The sequence below is a fragment of the Astatotilapia calliptera genome, chromosome 13 (genome assembly GCF_964374335.1).
Source record: "Astatotilapia calliptera chromosome 13, fAstCal68.1, whole genome shotgun sequence".
NCBI lineage: Eukaryota > Metazoa > Chordata > Actinopteri > Cichliformes > Cichlidae > Astatotilapia > Astatotilapia calliptera.
In genome coordinates, this window is record NC_137434.1 from 15305174 (window position 1) to 15321256 (window position 16083).

The 16083-nt window shown below is 39.9% G+C and overlaps 1 protein-coding gene across 4 annotated transcripts; it reads left to right on the top strand.

Moving 5' to 3' along the window:
- Positions 1–294: 294 nt before the first annotated feature.
- sufu (suppressor of fused homolog (Drosophila)) lies at positions 295–15328 on the top strand. Of its 4 annotated transcripts, none has more exons than XM_026190412.2 (13): positions 295–534; positions 4672–4848; positions 5196–5330; positions 5601–5737; positions 7862–8004; positions 8924–9009; positions 9504–9576; positions 10745–10901; positions 11008–11110; positions 11586–11720; positions 13542–13680; positions 13764–13832; positions 13930–15328. In XM_026190412.2, the coding sequence occupies exons 1-13, from the start codon at positions 524–526 to the stop codon at positions 14017–14019; spliced, it is 1455 nt and encodes a 484-aa protein (XP_026046197.1). In that variant the 5' UTR covers positions 295–523; the 3' UTR covers positions 14020–15328. The 4 variants fall into 4 exon arrangements, 3 of the variants coding, with proteins under 3 accessions (XP_026046197.1, XP_026046199.2, XP_080144099.1); XM_026190414.2 differs by having other exon boundaries at positions 328–350; XM_080287973.1 differs by having other exon boundaries at positions 328–350; positions 10748–10901.
- The last annotated feature ends 755 nt before the right edge of the window (positions 15329–16083 follow it).

The window sequence follows — 16083 nt, forward strand, 5'->3', positions numbered from 1 at the left end:
TTCAGGGCCTGTGGGGGAATTCCTGGCCCCTCCAGTAGACACAGCCTTTCCCCTGCTTACTTTATGGGAACAAGGGGGCAGGGCAAGTCAGATGGTTTTCCTCAGAAACTATTATGTGTTGATTCACTGTGAGGGGGCGTGTTTTACACTCCCACTGCTTCCTTCTTACTGGGAAGTGACTGTCGGGCTTACCGTACAGAGGGAGTGTATGAAAAACAGAGAGGAGGGAGGCTGATGGGTGATGTGAAAGGTGGCAAGATATTTAAGTGCTTCTTTCTGTGAATGTCAGACAGTGTGCTGCATCCATCCCTGGGACCTGGAGGACATTGGGGAGCGAGCAGAATGTGCAGGTGATTTGAGGAGGAATGTATATTTGCCGAGTTTGAAGAAGCCTGCTGCTTTCTTTCTGGTGAGATGGGACTGCGAAAGTGTGTTGTTTTTAAAGCTTGACTATGAAATAATCCTGGGAGGCCTTTATGAGGAGGTTTGTTTATGACATAACCAGGATCAGGAAAGGAAATCAATGAAACCGAGGTAAGTATATTAAAAGAAAACTCTCAGTATGGTCAAATCGAGTGTGTGGTTTTCAAAAAGCTTATACAAAATGACATGTGTTTTTTGGGTGTGTGGGGGGGGGTTGAACATTTTTTAATTAGGTCAAAGAAATGCTAACTTCTTCATTCTTTGAGCAAAAAGCAAATGAAGGCTTTTAAACCTGCCACACTGTGAATTTTTTTTGATGTAGACTTTGAAGAAACAGTTAATGATCTCATAGGGGATTGGCCTTGTCTAGTGATAGGCCGTAGAACCGGTTGTTTCCCAGTCCAACTGCCGGAAAGATATGAGTTTCCTGAACATACTCAGGTGTGGCCTTCCTTCGAAAGTTCATCGTGCTGTACTGTACCTTAAAAGAATGCACCATCATAATGGATAAACTTGGATTGAGATAACACAGACAAATTATCTTCACTGTATCTTCACTGTCAACATTGACTCCAGGCCTTGAATGAGGTGTGGGGTGGTGGGGGGTTTCTTTCTTTTTCTCTTGTTAAATAAAAGAGGCGAGTCTATCACAGTCAGTTAATAGCATACTTACTTTGCAGGGTTCAAAGATACGTCGACTAACTGTATGTCACTAATCACACAGTCCTAAAGCGCTTTTACTGGGAGTGTACTGCTGTAACTGATGAGTCATTTCATGCCTTGACCAGAGTACTATCACCACGATCTGATTCAGTGCTTCCAGTGGACAGACTTGCATTTCAGTAGTTTTGAAGCATTTCCAGGAACACAGATGAAAAAAAAAAAAAAGTTGGATTGCTCAAATGATCCTGAAACTCTCCATATGTTCTCTAACCACAGAATCGTTTCCGTTCTTGGGAGCTTGTTTCCCACTTTACTTTCATTTTCAACGTATAAAAAAACACCTCTTAACCCCTGCAAATTAACAGCATTTTTTTTTTTCAACGACTTCATACACCACTTTGTTAAGCAAATGTTAAATGTGACTAATCCCTTCAGTTGCCACAGTAATGACCTCTTGCTCAATCTTACTCTGGAAGAAGTACAGCTGACGTTATCATTTCATCATTACCCAGCCTTTCTTCAGAAATTGGGATCGGTAACCTAACCCCAACATGCTTCTCAACATGTGTCACTTAACTGCAGCCCACATTTATTGTGAAGTTTTTAGAGTTTACTAATTTTATTATTCTTATAGTTGGCTTTTTTTTTCATTATTTAATGGGAGATTTAATGAGATGTGAAAAGAGTTAGTATTGAAGTATGAGCTGTGTAAATCGATAAAGCCAAGGATCCAGAAGTGCCCGAAGAACAGATTTTAATGTGTGCTCTACTATGAGAACTGAATTCCATAGATGGTGACATCTTCAGGTGTCATCTATGGGCTCAGTTCTTTTGGCATGGTACTAGTTTGTCAGCCGTACGGCGCAGCACCAGAATGCCGAAGTTACCACCGTGTGAAATCAATAAAATAATGCTTGGTGTTAAGTTTGTATGGAGATTCCTGTGAATGAGGAGTTAATTTTTAATTGCACATATTATTGCTGTGAATAAAGCATACATTTTGAAATGACTAATGTGTTTCTCAGTATTATTATAAAGTGTCATTATGTATTGTTAATAAACCCAATCAAAAGTCAACCATATTTGTGGGGATTTAATTAATTAATAGCAATTTTTTAAAAGGAAAAATTATGGTAAAAAGTACGTCAGAAAGTTCAAGAGCTGCTCTGCTACGTATTTAATGCTGACATAATTTTACCAGCTCTTGCAGCATTTCGGCATTATTAAGCTATAGCCATGCTAAAGTTAAAAATGTTAAACACACACCCACACACACATATGTGTGTGTGTGTGCGTGTGTGTGTGTGCGTATGTTGCCTCTCATAAATGTTATTTTATTTTTTAACATTTTTAACTCCAACATGGCTATAGCTTAATAATTCCAAAATGCTGCAAGAGCTGGTAAAAGTATGTCAGTATTAAATACGTGCTTTCTTTTTGACTTAATTAATCGGTAATGTAAGTTTTGCCTTCAGTGCAAAAATCTGACGTACAACTTACAAAACACCACGTTTTTGTATAGTCATTCAGGACGGGAATGCTCACCTACATATATTGTAGTTATGTAGTTATGACACACCAGAACAGGTTTAAAGCAACTCATTTCTGGTATCAGCGTTGGCAACTCAAGTTAAATTAAGCAGTGTAGTGTTACACTTGGTGGGAATGAAAGACGTATGCAATTTCTATAATACTGTTATCACTAAATGACATTATGATGTGGGTCTTTGTAACCAGCACTGAAACAGTAAATATCAAGTGAATCATAGTGCTCACAGGGCTGCCACATCATTACATCTAAGCTACATTCAAAATGAAAGTGTATTAGCTATCTTTTCCTCTTCTTATCTACGCCCCGCATAAACCATGTCCCCTTTTGTTAATGCACCGTCCTTTTTAGTTTTAATTTGTGCCATTTGCAGTGGAGGCGTTCTCTCAAAACAGCTCCTAGATGTGTCTCTGAAAGTCAGTCTGGAAAAAGCCATGCACTGTACACAAAGTCCTTTGATAATGTCTGGAAGCGTCATGACAGGACAATACATCATTTCCAACCTCAACTAAGAAATCTCCCATTTTGGTGTGTGTGTGTGTGTGTGTGTGGGGGGGGGGGGGGTCCTTCAGGCTATACTCTTTTCTGGGACTTGTGCCACAGTGGTTAGAGTGGGACTGAAATCACAGAGAACATACTATACTACATTTGAACCAAATTTCACTTGGATAAACAGCATCACAGGATATAGTTCTTTAGGTTGTTATATAATATATAGCAGTAGTTACAAGTGTGCCACTGCATGTGTAGACTAAAGTGTGTAATAAGTCACAAAGAACATATGTGCAAAACAAGGTTGCCACCTCTTAGTGATGAGGAATCTTATATACAGCATTACTATGCTGTAACACTGTGTTTTGTTATTCATGCATTCACTCTATTGAAAGAAATGATTGTGTAGTAAACTTAGGGTCTCTTTAGAAATGTAATAGCTCTTTGGATTCATACTTTTCTCTAAAACAAATAATACTTCCCTCCCTTCTTGTTATCATTCATTTAGAATCCAAGAAAGCTTCTGCAATGAGAAAAATCTTGAATAAACTTTAATTACTATTCGCTGTTTGCATTTTTATTCAAAACATGGAACACACAGTGTAGTGTCTTAGTGACTGCTCAGTCATGGTCACATCTTGACTTGTTGACCTTTTCAAAGGAATAACGTTTCAGGCTGGTTTTGATTGAACTCTCTGACTCTAACTGATAAAGTAAATAAATAAAGTCTAAACAGTGGGTGGATGGTTATTGCATGGGAGTAAAGCGAGTAAGTACTTTAAACAAGTAAGTTGATTTTAATAGCATGTCAGTATTTCTATTATATGATGTGTTTTACCTTACTATAGTTCACACAAAGCTATTTACTTTTGGAGACTATCATTTTAAAGGACATACAGATTAAACAGTAAAAAAACCAAACAAACCCCCCCCCCCCCAAAAACGTTTGAATTATTTCCATTTAACACATTTAACGGCAAGTGAAAAAATCCTAAAATTTAATGCAAGACTTTATACAAGTAACAGACATTACATACTCTATTTGAAAGATTTTTTGCTGGTTATATTCTGTACATACACGTCACACGGGAGTTAAAAGATTTTTTCTCAGCAATGTATTTGAAAGAGTTTCTACTTTTTTGTTGGCTGTTTTTTGTTTTTTTGTCTTTTTAACTACCTAGCCATAATTTGCCTGCTTAAAAACATTAATACCCCAACCCTGAAAGTGCTTGTCCCCTTAACTATTTCATAAGCATCATTTCAGCCAATTACATTTATCCACAAATTCACACAACCGTTATCTTTATTTTCATTGGCTACAATATGCTGCCAGTCACTGACGCAATGGCCTTTCGCCAACCAATGGTAAGGTAGTTTCTTTGTAAAGGATGAGCAACAGGCGACTACCGAGTGGGGCAACAGAAAAGAGTTTATCGTTTGTTATTACACAGCAGTACTTGTCTGAAGCTTTTATGGTTTAGTTTAGCCTAATTTTGAACAAGTGGTAGTTGCCAACGGTAACTGTATATACGTTGTTTCTATAGAGTAACCCGGTTTATTCGAGGTCGTGGCATGGATGAGGTACGGCCTACCAGTGGTGCACAAGCCCACGGGCTGGTGCCGCTGTTTCCTCCTGGGCTGCAGGCTATCTATGGGGAATGTCGGCGACTTTATCCCGAGCAGGCAAACCCGCTTCAAGTAACAGCTATTGTAAAATATTGGTAAGTAACCCATGTTGCTGTTGCTCGTCTGACATGCGTGCGGGCATTATATTTGTACAATATATTTAATCTAAAAATAGCTAAATATTAGCCCAGAACTAGTTTAGCTTCCAAGCTAACATTGTAGCTAACCCAACATCCAGAAGCCATACTGTAGTTACTGTTATTCGGAAAGTTTGAGAATGTCTCTTCTAAGCCATACTGGCTTAAATCCAGCTTTTGAAATGTCTCTCACCACGTTTACACGTATAAATGACTTCCATTGTAACCCAGATGTCTTTACATTGGGGTGTCTACTCACAACAATAACAAAACTGTACATGGTTCTCATTCTTTGCTTCTCATAGGCTCGGTGGACCAGATCCGCTAGACTACATCAGTATGTATAGAAACGTAGGCTGTCCAGCTCAGGACGTCCAGGAGCATTGGCACTATGTGAGCTTTGGACTCAGTGACCTGTATGGGGATAACCGTGTTCATGAGTAAGTACTGTGTCAGTAACACAAATCTTGGTTTTTAAACGCCCCTCTGTGTGACCGTTTATTGAATGTGGGAAGTCATTTTGACCCATACAATATTTTAGTTTTCAGCCCTTTACTAAATGTCCCCTCCTGACCAACTGTGAACTCTGAATAGTTCGTTCATCTCAATAAGTATTTGGCTTTTCACAGCCCTCATGCATATACAAATAACACAAAAGTATAAGTGCTGACATTTTGTCAGTCCATTTTCTCATAAAGTTTGTTTGTCAGATTTACAGGGCCAGATGGACCAAGTGGGTTTGGCTTTGAGCTCACTTTTAGACTCAAAAGAGAGGTGGGGGAGACCGCACCTCCAACATGGCCAGCTGAGCTAATGCAAGGTTTGGCTCGCTATGTCTTCCAGTCAGGTAAGGGCACAAAGCAGTTCTGCAATTTATAAAAATGTTTGCATGGATAAAGGTCATATTAAAAGACAATCAAACAAAAGAATTGGAAGAGGTCAAAAACTTTATTGTGGGTAGTTTTGCAGCAAAAATATTTGTAGTAGTGCAGTAGCAAAGGGCTGATACAAGAGACAACCATTCATTTCATGCTAACATTCATGCTTAGGGCACCGCCATGCTGCCATCTTAAACAACAGAAACAAACTATATTAAGTTGTGATAATTCATCAAATTGAATGCCTTTCAGACTAAAAATAAATTTATTTTCATAAATAAATTTTGTTTTATTTTTGTTGATTTAAACATTGTATGGAAAATAACTCAGTACTCAGCAAAAGACTGGTTAAGTGGTTAAAAAAATAAATAGATCGTTGTACTGTGATGTCATAATTTTATTTTGACGTGGGTGATGTCTTTTGGGATATCTTCTCCATTCATAGAGCACCAGGTGTCACTCAAAGAGAATGGGAATAACGTTACTGTTATACTATTCCTTTCACTATTACCATATCTCAAACCAGTGTAGCGTCTGTGGGAGATTTTTAGACTGATGTGTTTCGCCTCTTTCAGACATGCATACCCTTCCATTAATCTGATAGCGTCATGTTGGCTTCATATATGAATGTGCACCCTGGTCAGTTCGCCATGAAGATTCAAACTGCAGGCTTACTGCAGATCAAGTTAAGTTTATGTATTGTGGACATGACACAGTCTAAATTGTGAGTTGCATTAACACGCACAAGGTTATGACTGTGCATGTCGCTGCAGTTAATACATTCTATCTAGATGATACATTTCTGGTCAGATCAATGTGCAAGAGTTTGAAATAGCCACTGGAGCCTTGTACAGTGGACAAAGAGCAAAGATGGCTGGAACTGAACCACCAACCTTTCACTTGCCACTGCACTGTGGGGCTGATATCATGGTTCTCTTATTACTGATCTGAATAAACAGTATCAAGACAGCCACTGAAACAGAAAGGTAAAGTTATTCCCGAAAGAGGGGATAGCTTGTTAAAAGAAATGCATATCATGCCTCTAGCAGTGTTCCAGAGATTTGAAGAATCTACGCAATGGTGCACTGATACTGGTTGGTGGCACATGGTGGCCCAAAATCTGACAGTTTGCTGTTTTGTTTTGTTTTGGTTTTTTTTCCATTTTGCAGCCATCTGTAAATTCTTGGTCATTCACTTAAAAATTTGTAACACAGTGTACTTATTTGTCACACGTTGTTTGTGGTCTAGCAAATGATTTAACTGCAAAGTTTTAATGTGATAACTCTCTATTGGCCAAGCAAAAACATGGTGGTGTGCCAAAGAATGTGTTCTTTGTAAAGGTAGCTTGAAATCCCAGTGATGCATGTAAACAAGCTTAACTAGAGGAGTCTGCTCTAGCTACAACACACATTTATGTGTGTTGTAGCTCTGGGTATTGAAAGGACATCTAATTTCCCTTTTGTTATCTTTTGCTGTTTTTAGTAGGATTGTTTTCACAAGTTACAAACAAGACAGTTGTGGTAGTGTGAATATATGTACTCTGCATGGGTGTATACACTGTTGCTAAGCTCCTTTGAATCCAAAATTTGTGTAAATAATGTAATTCGATAGACAAGAAGGGAGCATGCAGAAAGAGAAGACTTTTTACTCCAGACTCACCTCTACTCAGTCCTTCTCTGCTTTCCAGCTGGGGTCAATTTGTGTGTGGGTGGGCTAGGCCCCTAAGCTAAACGAATGCTGATTCCTGGCCATCTACCCCCCTCTCGTTTCTCCTGAAGCAAGTCTGGCGTGGGCGCGTGTTACCTCGCAAACAGTCAGATTAGCTTCTGCGGAAAAGTAGTTTTTATGGCTTTCTTTCCATATTTGGGTCTCATTTTGACTGTTTTTCCTCTTACTCATGCTACCTCTTTTTCTGATCTGCCTCCCCTCTTCTCATGTTGCTGGACCATTCCGTCAATGTTTATGTACAGTCAGATGATGAAATGTAGGATTGTTTGAGCAGCCATGACAGGGTGTCTGCTAGACAAATTATAATCCCATGATTTGTTTTTATTTTAAAAAATAATGTATTTTCTTTCTCTTCACTCATGCAGAAAACACATTTTGTAGTGGTGACCATGTATCGTGGCACAGTCCACTAGACAACAGTGAATCGCGTATCCAGCATATGTTGCTTACAGAAGACCCACAGATGCAACCGGTTCAGACGCCATTTGGCACAGTGAGTTTTCTCCAGGTGAGTTTTTAATGTCACTTGTCACTAGTGTAATCCACTTGACAGTAGGCTCAAAACGATTCTGTGTTGAGCTAATTAATGTAAGATTTGAGGTATTGTGTTTGTGTCTCTTTGAGTAGGTTTTTGCCTATGCTGGATTATGCAACCTATGTAAAAATTGTGTTGTGAAGTCCTTCAAAAGTCCAACAGCAGAGGATAGCGGTGACTGTAGCTCAGGGGGTAGAGCAGGTCATTTACTAATCAGAAGGTTGGTGGTTCGACTGGCTGTTCCAGTCTGCATGCCAAATATCCTTGGGCAAGATGCTAACCTCAAGTTGCTCTCAGATGCATCGGATTGAAAATGAATGTCTGTGAATGTTAGCTAGAAAGCACTTCCATGTGCTTGTGTGAATGGGTGAATGAGGAAAGTTGTATAAAGGGCTTTGAGTGCTCAGGCAGAGTAGAAATGGGCTATATAAGAACCAGTCCATTTACATTTTACATAGCTTAATGTCGATGATGCTGTTCATGGCTCACATAGTTGTTGGCTTAAAAGTGGCAGCAGAGTTCAGGTTGAACAGGAGAAGCGCAGAAATCAAAGATTTAAAAAAAAAGCCACAGACAGGTGGCTACAATGGATGCTTTTTATTCTTTTGTTTTTTTAGCTGATATAACTGTGTTTTATGGCTGAAGGACCAACAACGAAGAGTAGCTTGCAGACCTGTTGTTTGCGACACTGCCCCCTTGTGACTTTAAACGGCTGCAACAGTTGACTGTAGGCAAATGAGGAGAGGAACGCAGTATCAAAAATCCATCTTGAATTGTCAGATGATATTTTGGCATTTATTCAATATTATGTAATGTTACCCAATATTAATAAAATAGGTATGGGGTGTCTTACAACAGTTGGTGTAAAAACCATAAAATATGTGTCTCGTAGATTGTGGGAGTATGTACAGAGGAGCTGCAGGCGGCCCAACAGTGGAATGGACAGGGTATCCTGGAGCTGATGCGTGGAGTCAGAGTGTGAGTAGAACTGTGTAGCAGGTGATCTGGTCAAAGCTAGTTTTACTTTTTATTCTGTTGCTTAGCTTGGATTTACACGTAGGTGTTGATTAGTCAAACCTGCGTGTCATTTTTGTGTAGAACTCTCATGAAAGTCATCATTTGAAGTGGAAAGCATAACTTGACTTAAGCGTTACACACATATTTTTTCCCTTTTTAGTGCACTCCATATCTGGCGGATAAAATCGAAATGATTTACCTGCTCAGTCACAGTATTTTTCTCTTGTTTTTCTGTCTTTCCTTTTTTTTTTACAGTTGCCTGTAAATGGTCAATCAACTTGTAGGAACTGAGTTGAATAGAAAACACCATTATGTGAATGCCACTTTGTGCTCAGTTTGAGTACATTGTGAGCAGCAAGTGAGGAGCATAGTTACTAGTTAATTTATTAACTTGGTGTGTTTAACTTGAAGTTAATGCTGACCTGAACTAATGGTGATGCTTTTCCTGTGCACAGAGCCGGTGGCCCCTGGCTAATCACTGACATGAGGAGAGGAGAGACCATTTTTGAAATTGATCCACAGCTACAAGTAAGCTTTACTCAATTCTGCACCATGTTGCTTTTATACAGTATGACATAAAGAGGCATTTTTATGGTCTTTAATGATTTATTTATTTTGTGTTCTGTTTTTGGAAACATTTGTCATCGAAACTTAAGCATGATCAAAATCTACTGTTTTATATTTCTTTTAACTCTTCTGTAAAGAGTTAAGCTTAGTGTGACTCAAACGAAACCTGTTGCCACGCTATAGAAGATTAGAACAAGTAGCACTGTCTTGTGTCCTGTGGCTCTAGAGCAGGGATGTCAAACTCACTGTTGGGTAGACTCTGGCCCCCCAGGCCTTATGTTTGGCACGCCTTATCTACAGAAAGCATACAATAGGGTGTGAGCAGAGAAACTGTGGTACTGTGTCAGGTTGTCAGCAGAGGAGAAGTATTTGAGGGTAGTGCAGGACATTTATGAAGACAATGAGACAGGGGTGAGGTGTGCAGTAGGAGTGATAGATGGGTTCAAGAGACCCACTCTGTTGGTGGAGAGGTAGTGGCCCTAACAAAAAGACAAGGGGCTGAACTGGAGGTAGGAGACCTGAACATGCAAAGGTTTTCTTTGAGCGTGACCAGAAATGAGCATATCCTATGAGCATTGGATTAGAAATGAGCATATAAGAGCAGTTTCAAGACAAAGTTAGTGAGGCAACGAGATGGTTTGGACATGTGCAGAGGCGGGATAGTGGATGTATTGGACAAAGGATTTTAAATATAGAGCTGGCAGGCAGTAGGAAAATGGGAAGACCACCGAGAAGGTTAATGGATGTAGTGAAGGAGGACATGCAGAGGGTTGGTGTGACAAAGGAAGATGCTAGTGATAGGGTGAGATATTGGTAGATGGTCGTTGTGGCGGCCCCTAAAGGGAGCAGCCAAAAGAAGTAGTAGTGGTTGAAAAGAAACCATTTGAAGAGCTAATTGGTCCTGGTCAATGATTTGTTGATATTGGAAGCGAAATCTTCTACAAAGCACTTTAAAGGGAACCTTTTCTTCATTGATATTATTGTTTTTGGTTTGTTTTGCTGTCACAAGTTTTATCACCTCTTTTTTGCCTGTAGATATTTATGCATCGTTTTCATTTCTGAAGAAGTTGACGTTGTGTTTTATGTGAGCTTGTATTGACAATTTGTGTATATTTCTTGCCTATCTAAGCAGGAGAGAGTGGACCAGGGTATCGAGACAGAAGGCTCGAACCTGAGTGGGGTCAGCGCCAAGTGTGTGTGGGACGATCTGAGTCGGCCGCCAGAGGATGAGGAGGACAGTCGATCAATCTGCATTGGATCACAGCCACGCAGGCTCTCAGACAAAGGTATGCCAGCTTCCAAAGAAGCGCATACGATAGATACTCAAGCTGAGCAGAAATGCCTAACCTAATGAAATAATACTTGTTTCTGTCTTTGTTTGTGGGCTGACAGACACAGAGCAGATCAGGGAGACTCTGAGAAAAGGACTGGAGTTTAACAGCAAAGCAGCCCTACCACCTATCAACAGCCAGAAACAGAGCCACGAGAGACCGCAGTGAGTGTTCCTCCTACACTCCAGCACTCACAATCTTAACATGGGTTCAGCTCAGCACAAGGGTTGCGCCAGGATAACTCCCTCCCTCTTGTGCTGTGACTCAAATCCCCAGTGACATCTGAACTATCATCATCGTTCTTTCTTAGCTACCAGCATATTATGTTGCTGTGTTGCTATTCTGTTGCTGCTTTTCTGTGGAAGTTTGGGTCTTCTGCTGTATCAGGTAACTGCTTCATGAAAGGAGTTGCGAAATCTGTTTGTGTGCATGCGCACGTGTGTGTGTGTGTGTGTGTGTGTGTGCGTGTGTGTGCGTGTGTGTGCGTGTGTGTGTGTGTGCGTGCGCACGTGTGTGTGTGTGCGTGAGCCAAAAAGCTGCCTTTCCCTTCTTAGTTGTTTTCTAACAGACTCATCAGTGAACATACCATTTTCTGCTTCCTCACTGAAATTATTTTCTTCTTCTTTCTGTGTTTATCAGGAGTCGAAAGGACAGTTTGGAGAGTGAGAGCTCAGCAGCTATTGTTCCTCATGAGTTGGTCCGAACACGGCAGTTGGAGAGTGTCCATTTGAAATTCAACCAAGAGTCAGGCACACTGTTGCCCCTCTGCTTGCGGTAAAGCACCATTCTTCTTCTCCTACAACCGCTGGGCAAATTAACCCTTTCTGAATGTATGTGAGACCGAAAGGATACCCCAGATATTTATTTTGAACAGGTGTGGCCGAATATAATGGCATGTAGGACCACTAGTTCCTCAGGGGTGAATGAGGAGGTTTTCTGAAAGGCACCCTCAAATATCAGTTGAACTTCCTCCCACATGTACTTTGATATCACTTCAAAGTCTGAAGAAAATAACAAGTTAGCTGCTTTTTAGTGGGCCTAGTGTTATCATAAGTGAGCAGAATGTGAAACGGCTTAAAGTCGATATTAATGTTACCTGTAACATCAAAGAAGTGACATTCAGGAATTTAGTATTTGTTAACAGTGGACTGTTGGACGTAGACTCTGATCCTCTAGATTTGTCTAACATGTTTTGGTGTTTTTACATCTATTTCCTAGCTTTTCTTAAACAGAGAAGTCAACGAAGGTTATTAGTGTACATTGACAGAGCAACTGAATCAGTGCTGTCAACACAGCATGTGGAGCATGTCTGGCTCTCCTTCCTGCTCGCCTACACAGCAAGAAGTGTATCAAACAGCAGGAAGAGGATTTAGGACAAAGATAGTACATTAATACAGATTAGCAGATATAAATTCAATGTTAAAGTTACCTCCATATGTTCATGACAGTCACATGGTCTATAAATCCTTACCATTTCAGCCATCTTACATTGAAGAGAAAAAAAAATGTTAATCTTAAAATGAGAAAGAGAAGAGAGCCTGCACTTGGTGAAAGGAGTCCGTTATTGACAAAAAGAATGCAGCTATTGCCTCTAACGTGAGTTTTGGAAATCACAGTCCAGTAATATCTGGATTTTGTTTACTTTTTACTGGGGATGTAGGTGACATTTATAGGAATGTGTATAACCAAAGAAAATGCCATTTAAGCGGACTATCCGGTCGAAAGTCTCCTTTGTACCATTTCCCTCTAATGCTGAAGTGACAAATGGCAAACTTGCAATAGCAAACAATAAGATTTCTGATATACTCTGTAACTTGTGGAATTTACAATCCGTCTGGATTTTTTTTTTTTTTTTGTGGGAGGGGGGCATAGGTGACATTTATAGGAATGTGTGTAACCAAACAAAATGCCAACTGAGCGGACTATCCAATAGGAAGTCTCTTTCCCACCAGTTTCAACCTGCTTTATTTTTAAACTCATTTTTAGGAGAGAACAAGCTTAGAGTTACTGTACAGAGAGAGCTCTGTGTAAAAGGAGGAGAAATGTGTTGAGAACACAGTGTTATGTCCCAGTTATATGATACCGCAATGAAGGGCGATTATGTCATATTTCCTACAAACTGTCCTCTGTGATATTAATGAAACAAATCTTTTGGATCTTTTTTCTATTCCTCCCATTGAAAACTGCAGAACATAGTGTTTCTCTTAATTTAAATTCATTTAAATAATTAACTGACTTTAAATGTTTACGGTTATTTCTCTGAATTAGAAAGCACTCAACTCCTCAGCATCGACTAACAGATTTAGTTTAATTCTCGTGGTTATTTCAAGCATTTTGACCTTGATTTATTATCTTCAACAGGTCAGTTCTTTAAGGCTTCCTCTGATGCAAAATGGCAAACTGCCTTTCCTCAGTCACCACAAAAAAATTGTTCAGAAGATAAAAGGTTAAAGCTTATAAATTTTAAACGCTTACTAGCAATTTCTTTATGACATAAGAAATCTTGTTTTATGGCAAACATAAATGAAAACAAACACAACTTATGAGTGTAATCATGTGGTTAGTTCATAATGGATTGTGTTTGATCTTTTACAGGGGGCGGTTGCTCCACGGGAGACACTTCACATATAAAAGTATCAACGGAGACACGGCCATCACTTTTGTGTCTACAGGAGTTGAAGGTGCTTTTGCTACTGAAGAGCATCCCTATGCAGCCCATGGCCCCTGGCTTCAGGTACCCACACGGAAACTCTGACCTCTGGCTGTTGCGTTCCTGTTTAATGAGTTCATTTTCTAAATTCTGTTCTCCTTTCATAGATTTTGTTGACTGAAGAGTTTGTGGAGCAGATGCTCGGGGATTTACAGGAACTCAACACTCGTGATGAGGCAAGCAAAAACCCCTTGCAGGTTACCTTTTACTTTCAGTTTTAGGCACTGTGACTACATGCCTGGTATACCTTGCATGTGTTTTCTCTTTCTGCAGACAAAGTTGCCAAAGGAGTACAGCTGGCCAGAAAAGAAGCTAAAAATCTCTGTTCTACCAGACTCTGTGTTTGATAATCCACTCCAGTGAGACTGACACAGAGACACTTGCTCTTTTGAAAATGCCAAGAAAAAGACGTGTAAACATTTCCAGAGTGGACCATCAGAAACAGCAGACCTCCCTGGACTCTGAGAGGCTGTCAGAGCTTATAGATACGTTGTTCCCACTGTGGCTGGCCTCAACTGTTTCACTCAAAAAGATAATCTGAGGGATGAACTAAACATTTCTGACTGTTACCGCATTCTCAGACTAGCACCATTGTTTACAATATCTGTATGAGGCTTTTGAGACTATCAGACCAGCCAGTCCAGATGGTTGGCTTGTTAGAACAATCCTGTTGGTCAAACTGGATGCTGTCAGTCCTCCAGGTAGTTCAAAATATACATCACTAATGTAGTTGAGCATACATCCTGTGATCTCCTGACATGCTGTCTAAAGCAATAACTGAGCAGCAGTTCTCAAAAACACTTCTATTTATTCCAGTGGCCTTCGAAAGGGAAGAAGAATAACCAGTTTAAACATTTTTTATCAGTGTTGTTTTTAAACTGAGCTGATATGTATAGTATTTACAAATGCTGGACATTTTTCTCTGATATGTTTGTGGTCACGCCAAAGTTTGAACCATTTCTGTCTCAAATGTTTCATGTTTCAGGAACACTAGTCTGACAGTTAATCATTGTCTCATAGCCTGTTATTAACTGTCACTTTTTAAGTACCTGGCAAATGCTGCAGGTATAACCACCTCGATTGCTCCTCTGTGCCAAGATTATAACTCCAGTAATGAGTTAGGTTTTCTCACACAACACCCATGTGTAGTGTCACTGTTGTAGATGTTAATAGACTGTAATCTGTGATCATGGCCTCCTCAAGTGCAGTTTCCAGTGCCTACATATATGTAACATATGATTTGGATCAGTGGACCTGTTTAAAAATGAGTAAACCTCCACAGTGCCTTTCCCTCCAGCCGAAGGGGGGAAAAAATCCCAACATTTTTTCCGTGATTGTCAATGCAGCCTGAAGCTCCTGGATTGTTTGGACACATCATTTTGAATCGAGCCTGCTGCATTCACTCCCTTTTTCTGATACTGTTATTTCACTCCATATTCATGCCAAAAAAAGAAGACTACTTTTACTACAGCATTTTCCTACAGAAATGTACTCATAAAACATGATGTTACCGTTTTCTTTTTTTATTCAGAATGACAAATAAAATTTAGATTTTTTTTTGTACTGAATTTTTTAAGCACTATCTTATTGACTGAACTGGCTGATTGTAATCCCAAGTGCATTAAAGTGTGTATGTATGTATGTATTTACACAAATAAAGCTGGAACACTAATTCAGAAGTACTGTGGAACATTATTTTTGAATTTTTATTTATAATTTTTTTCTATTTTATTGTGATTTCCTGTAACGTGCAAAACAACAGTATTACACTTTTTCTGAAAGTAATTAAGTAAATTTATTATTTATGGCTATGTCTAGGTTTCGATTTTCAAACTTTCAGACTCCCAGAAGAGTAAAAAGCTCTGGTGGTCTACTTCAGGTGTGTCAAACGTGGATTGGTGGCACGGTGGTTAGCACTGTTGCCTAATTGGACAGACTGGACTCTTTGGAGTTCTGATCTGGCCCCTGAGTTCAATTCTTTCTGTGTGGAGTTTGCATGTTCTCCCTGTGTTTGCGTGGGTTCTCTCCGGGTACTCCGGCTTCCTCCCACCGTCCAAAGACATGCAGCTTGTGTGGATAGGTTAATTGGATAATCCAAATTGCCACTAGGTGTGAATGTGCGAGTGAATGTGAGTGTGAATGATTGTCTGTCCCTGTGTGTTGGCCCTGCGACAGACTGGCGAACTGTCCAGGGTGTACCCCGCCTTTCGCCCTATGACAGCTGGGATAGGCTCCAGCGCCCCCCGCGACCCTGAAAAAGATAAGCGGAAGCGAATGGATGGATGGATGGATAGTCGGGCTGGGATTCTTACTTCCAAATAAGCTTTACAGTCTGATGTTATTAAAATATACTTTTAAATAGATTGTTAATATTTGTGCAAACTCTTCTTAAGAAGTCTAATCTTATTAGTCAACCTAGGGCTGCCT

Bases quoted from the DNA above. Each gene is read 5' to 3' on its own strand.
- sufu (XM_026190412.2), top strand. The intron at 5,738-7,861 runs GTAAGGGCACAA...TCACTCATGCAG, and splicing joins TCGCTATGTCTTCCAGTCAG to AAAACACATTTTGTAGTGGT. The intron at 13,681-13,763 runs GTACCCACACGG...CTCCTTTCATAG, and splicing joins CCCATGGCCCCTGGCTTCAG to ATTTTGTTGACTGAAGAGTT.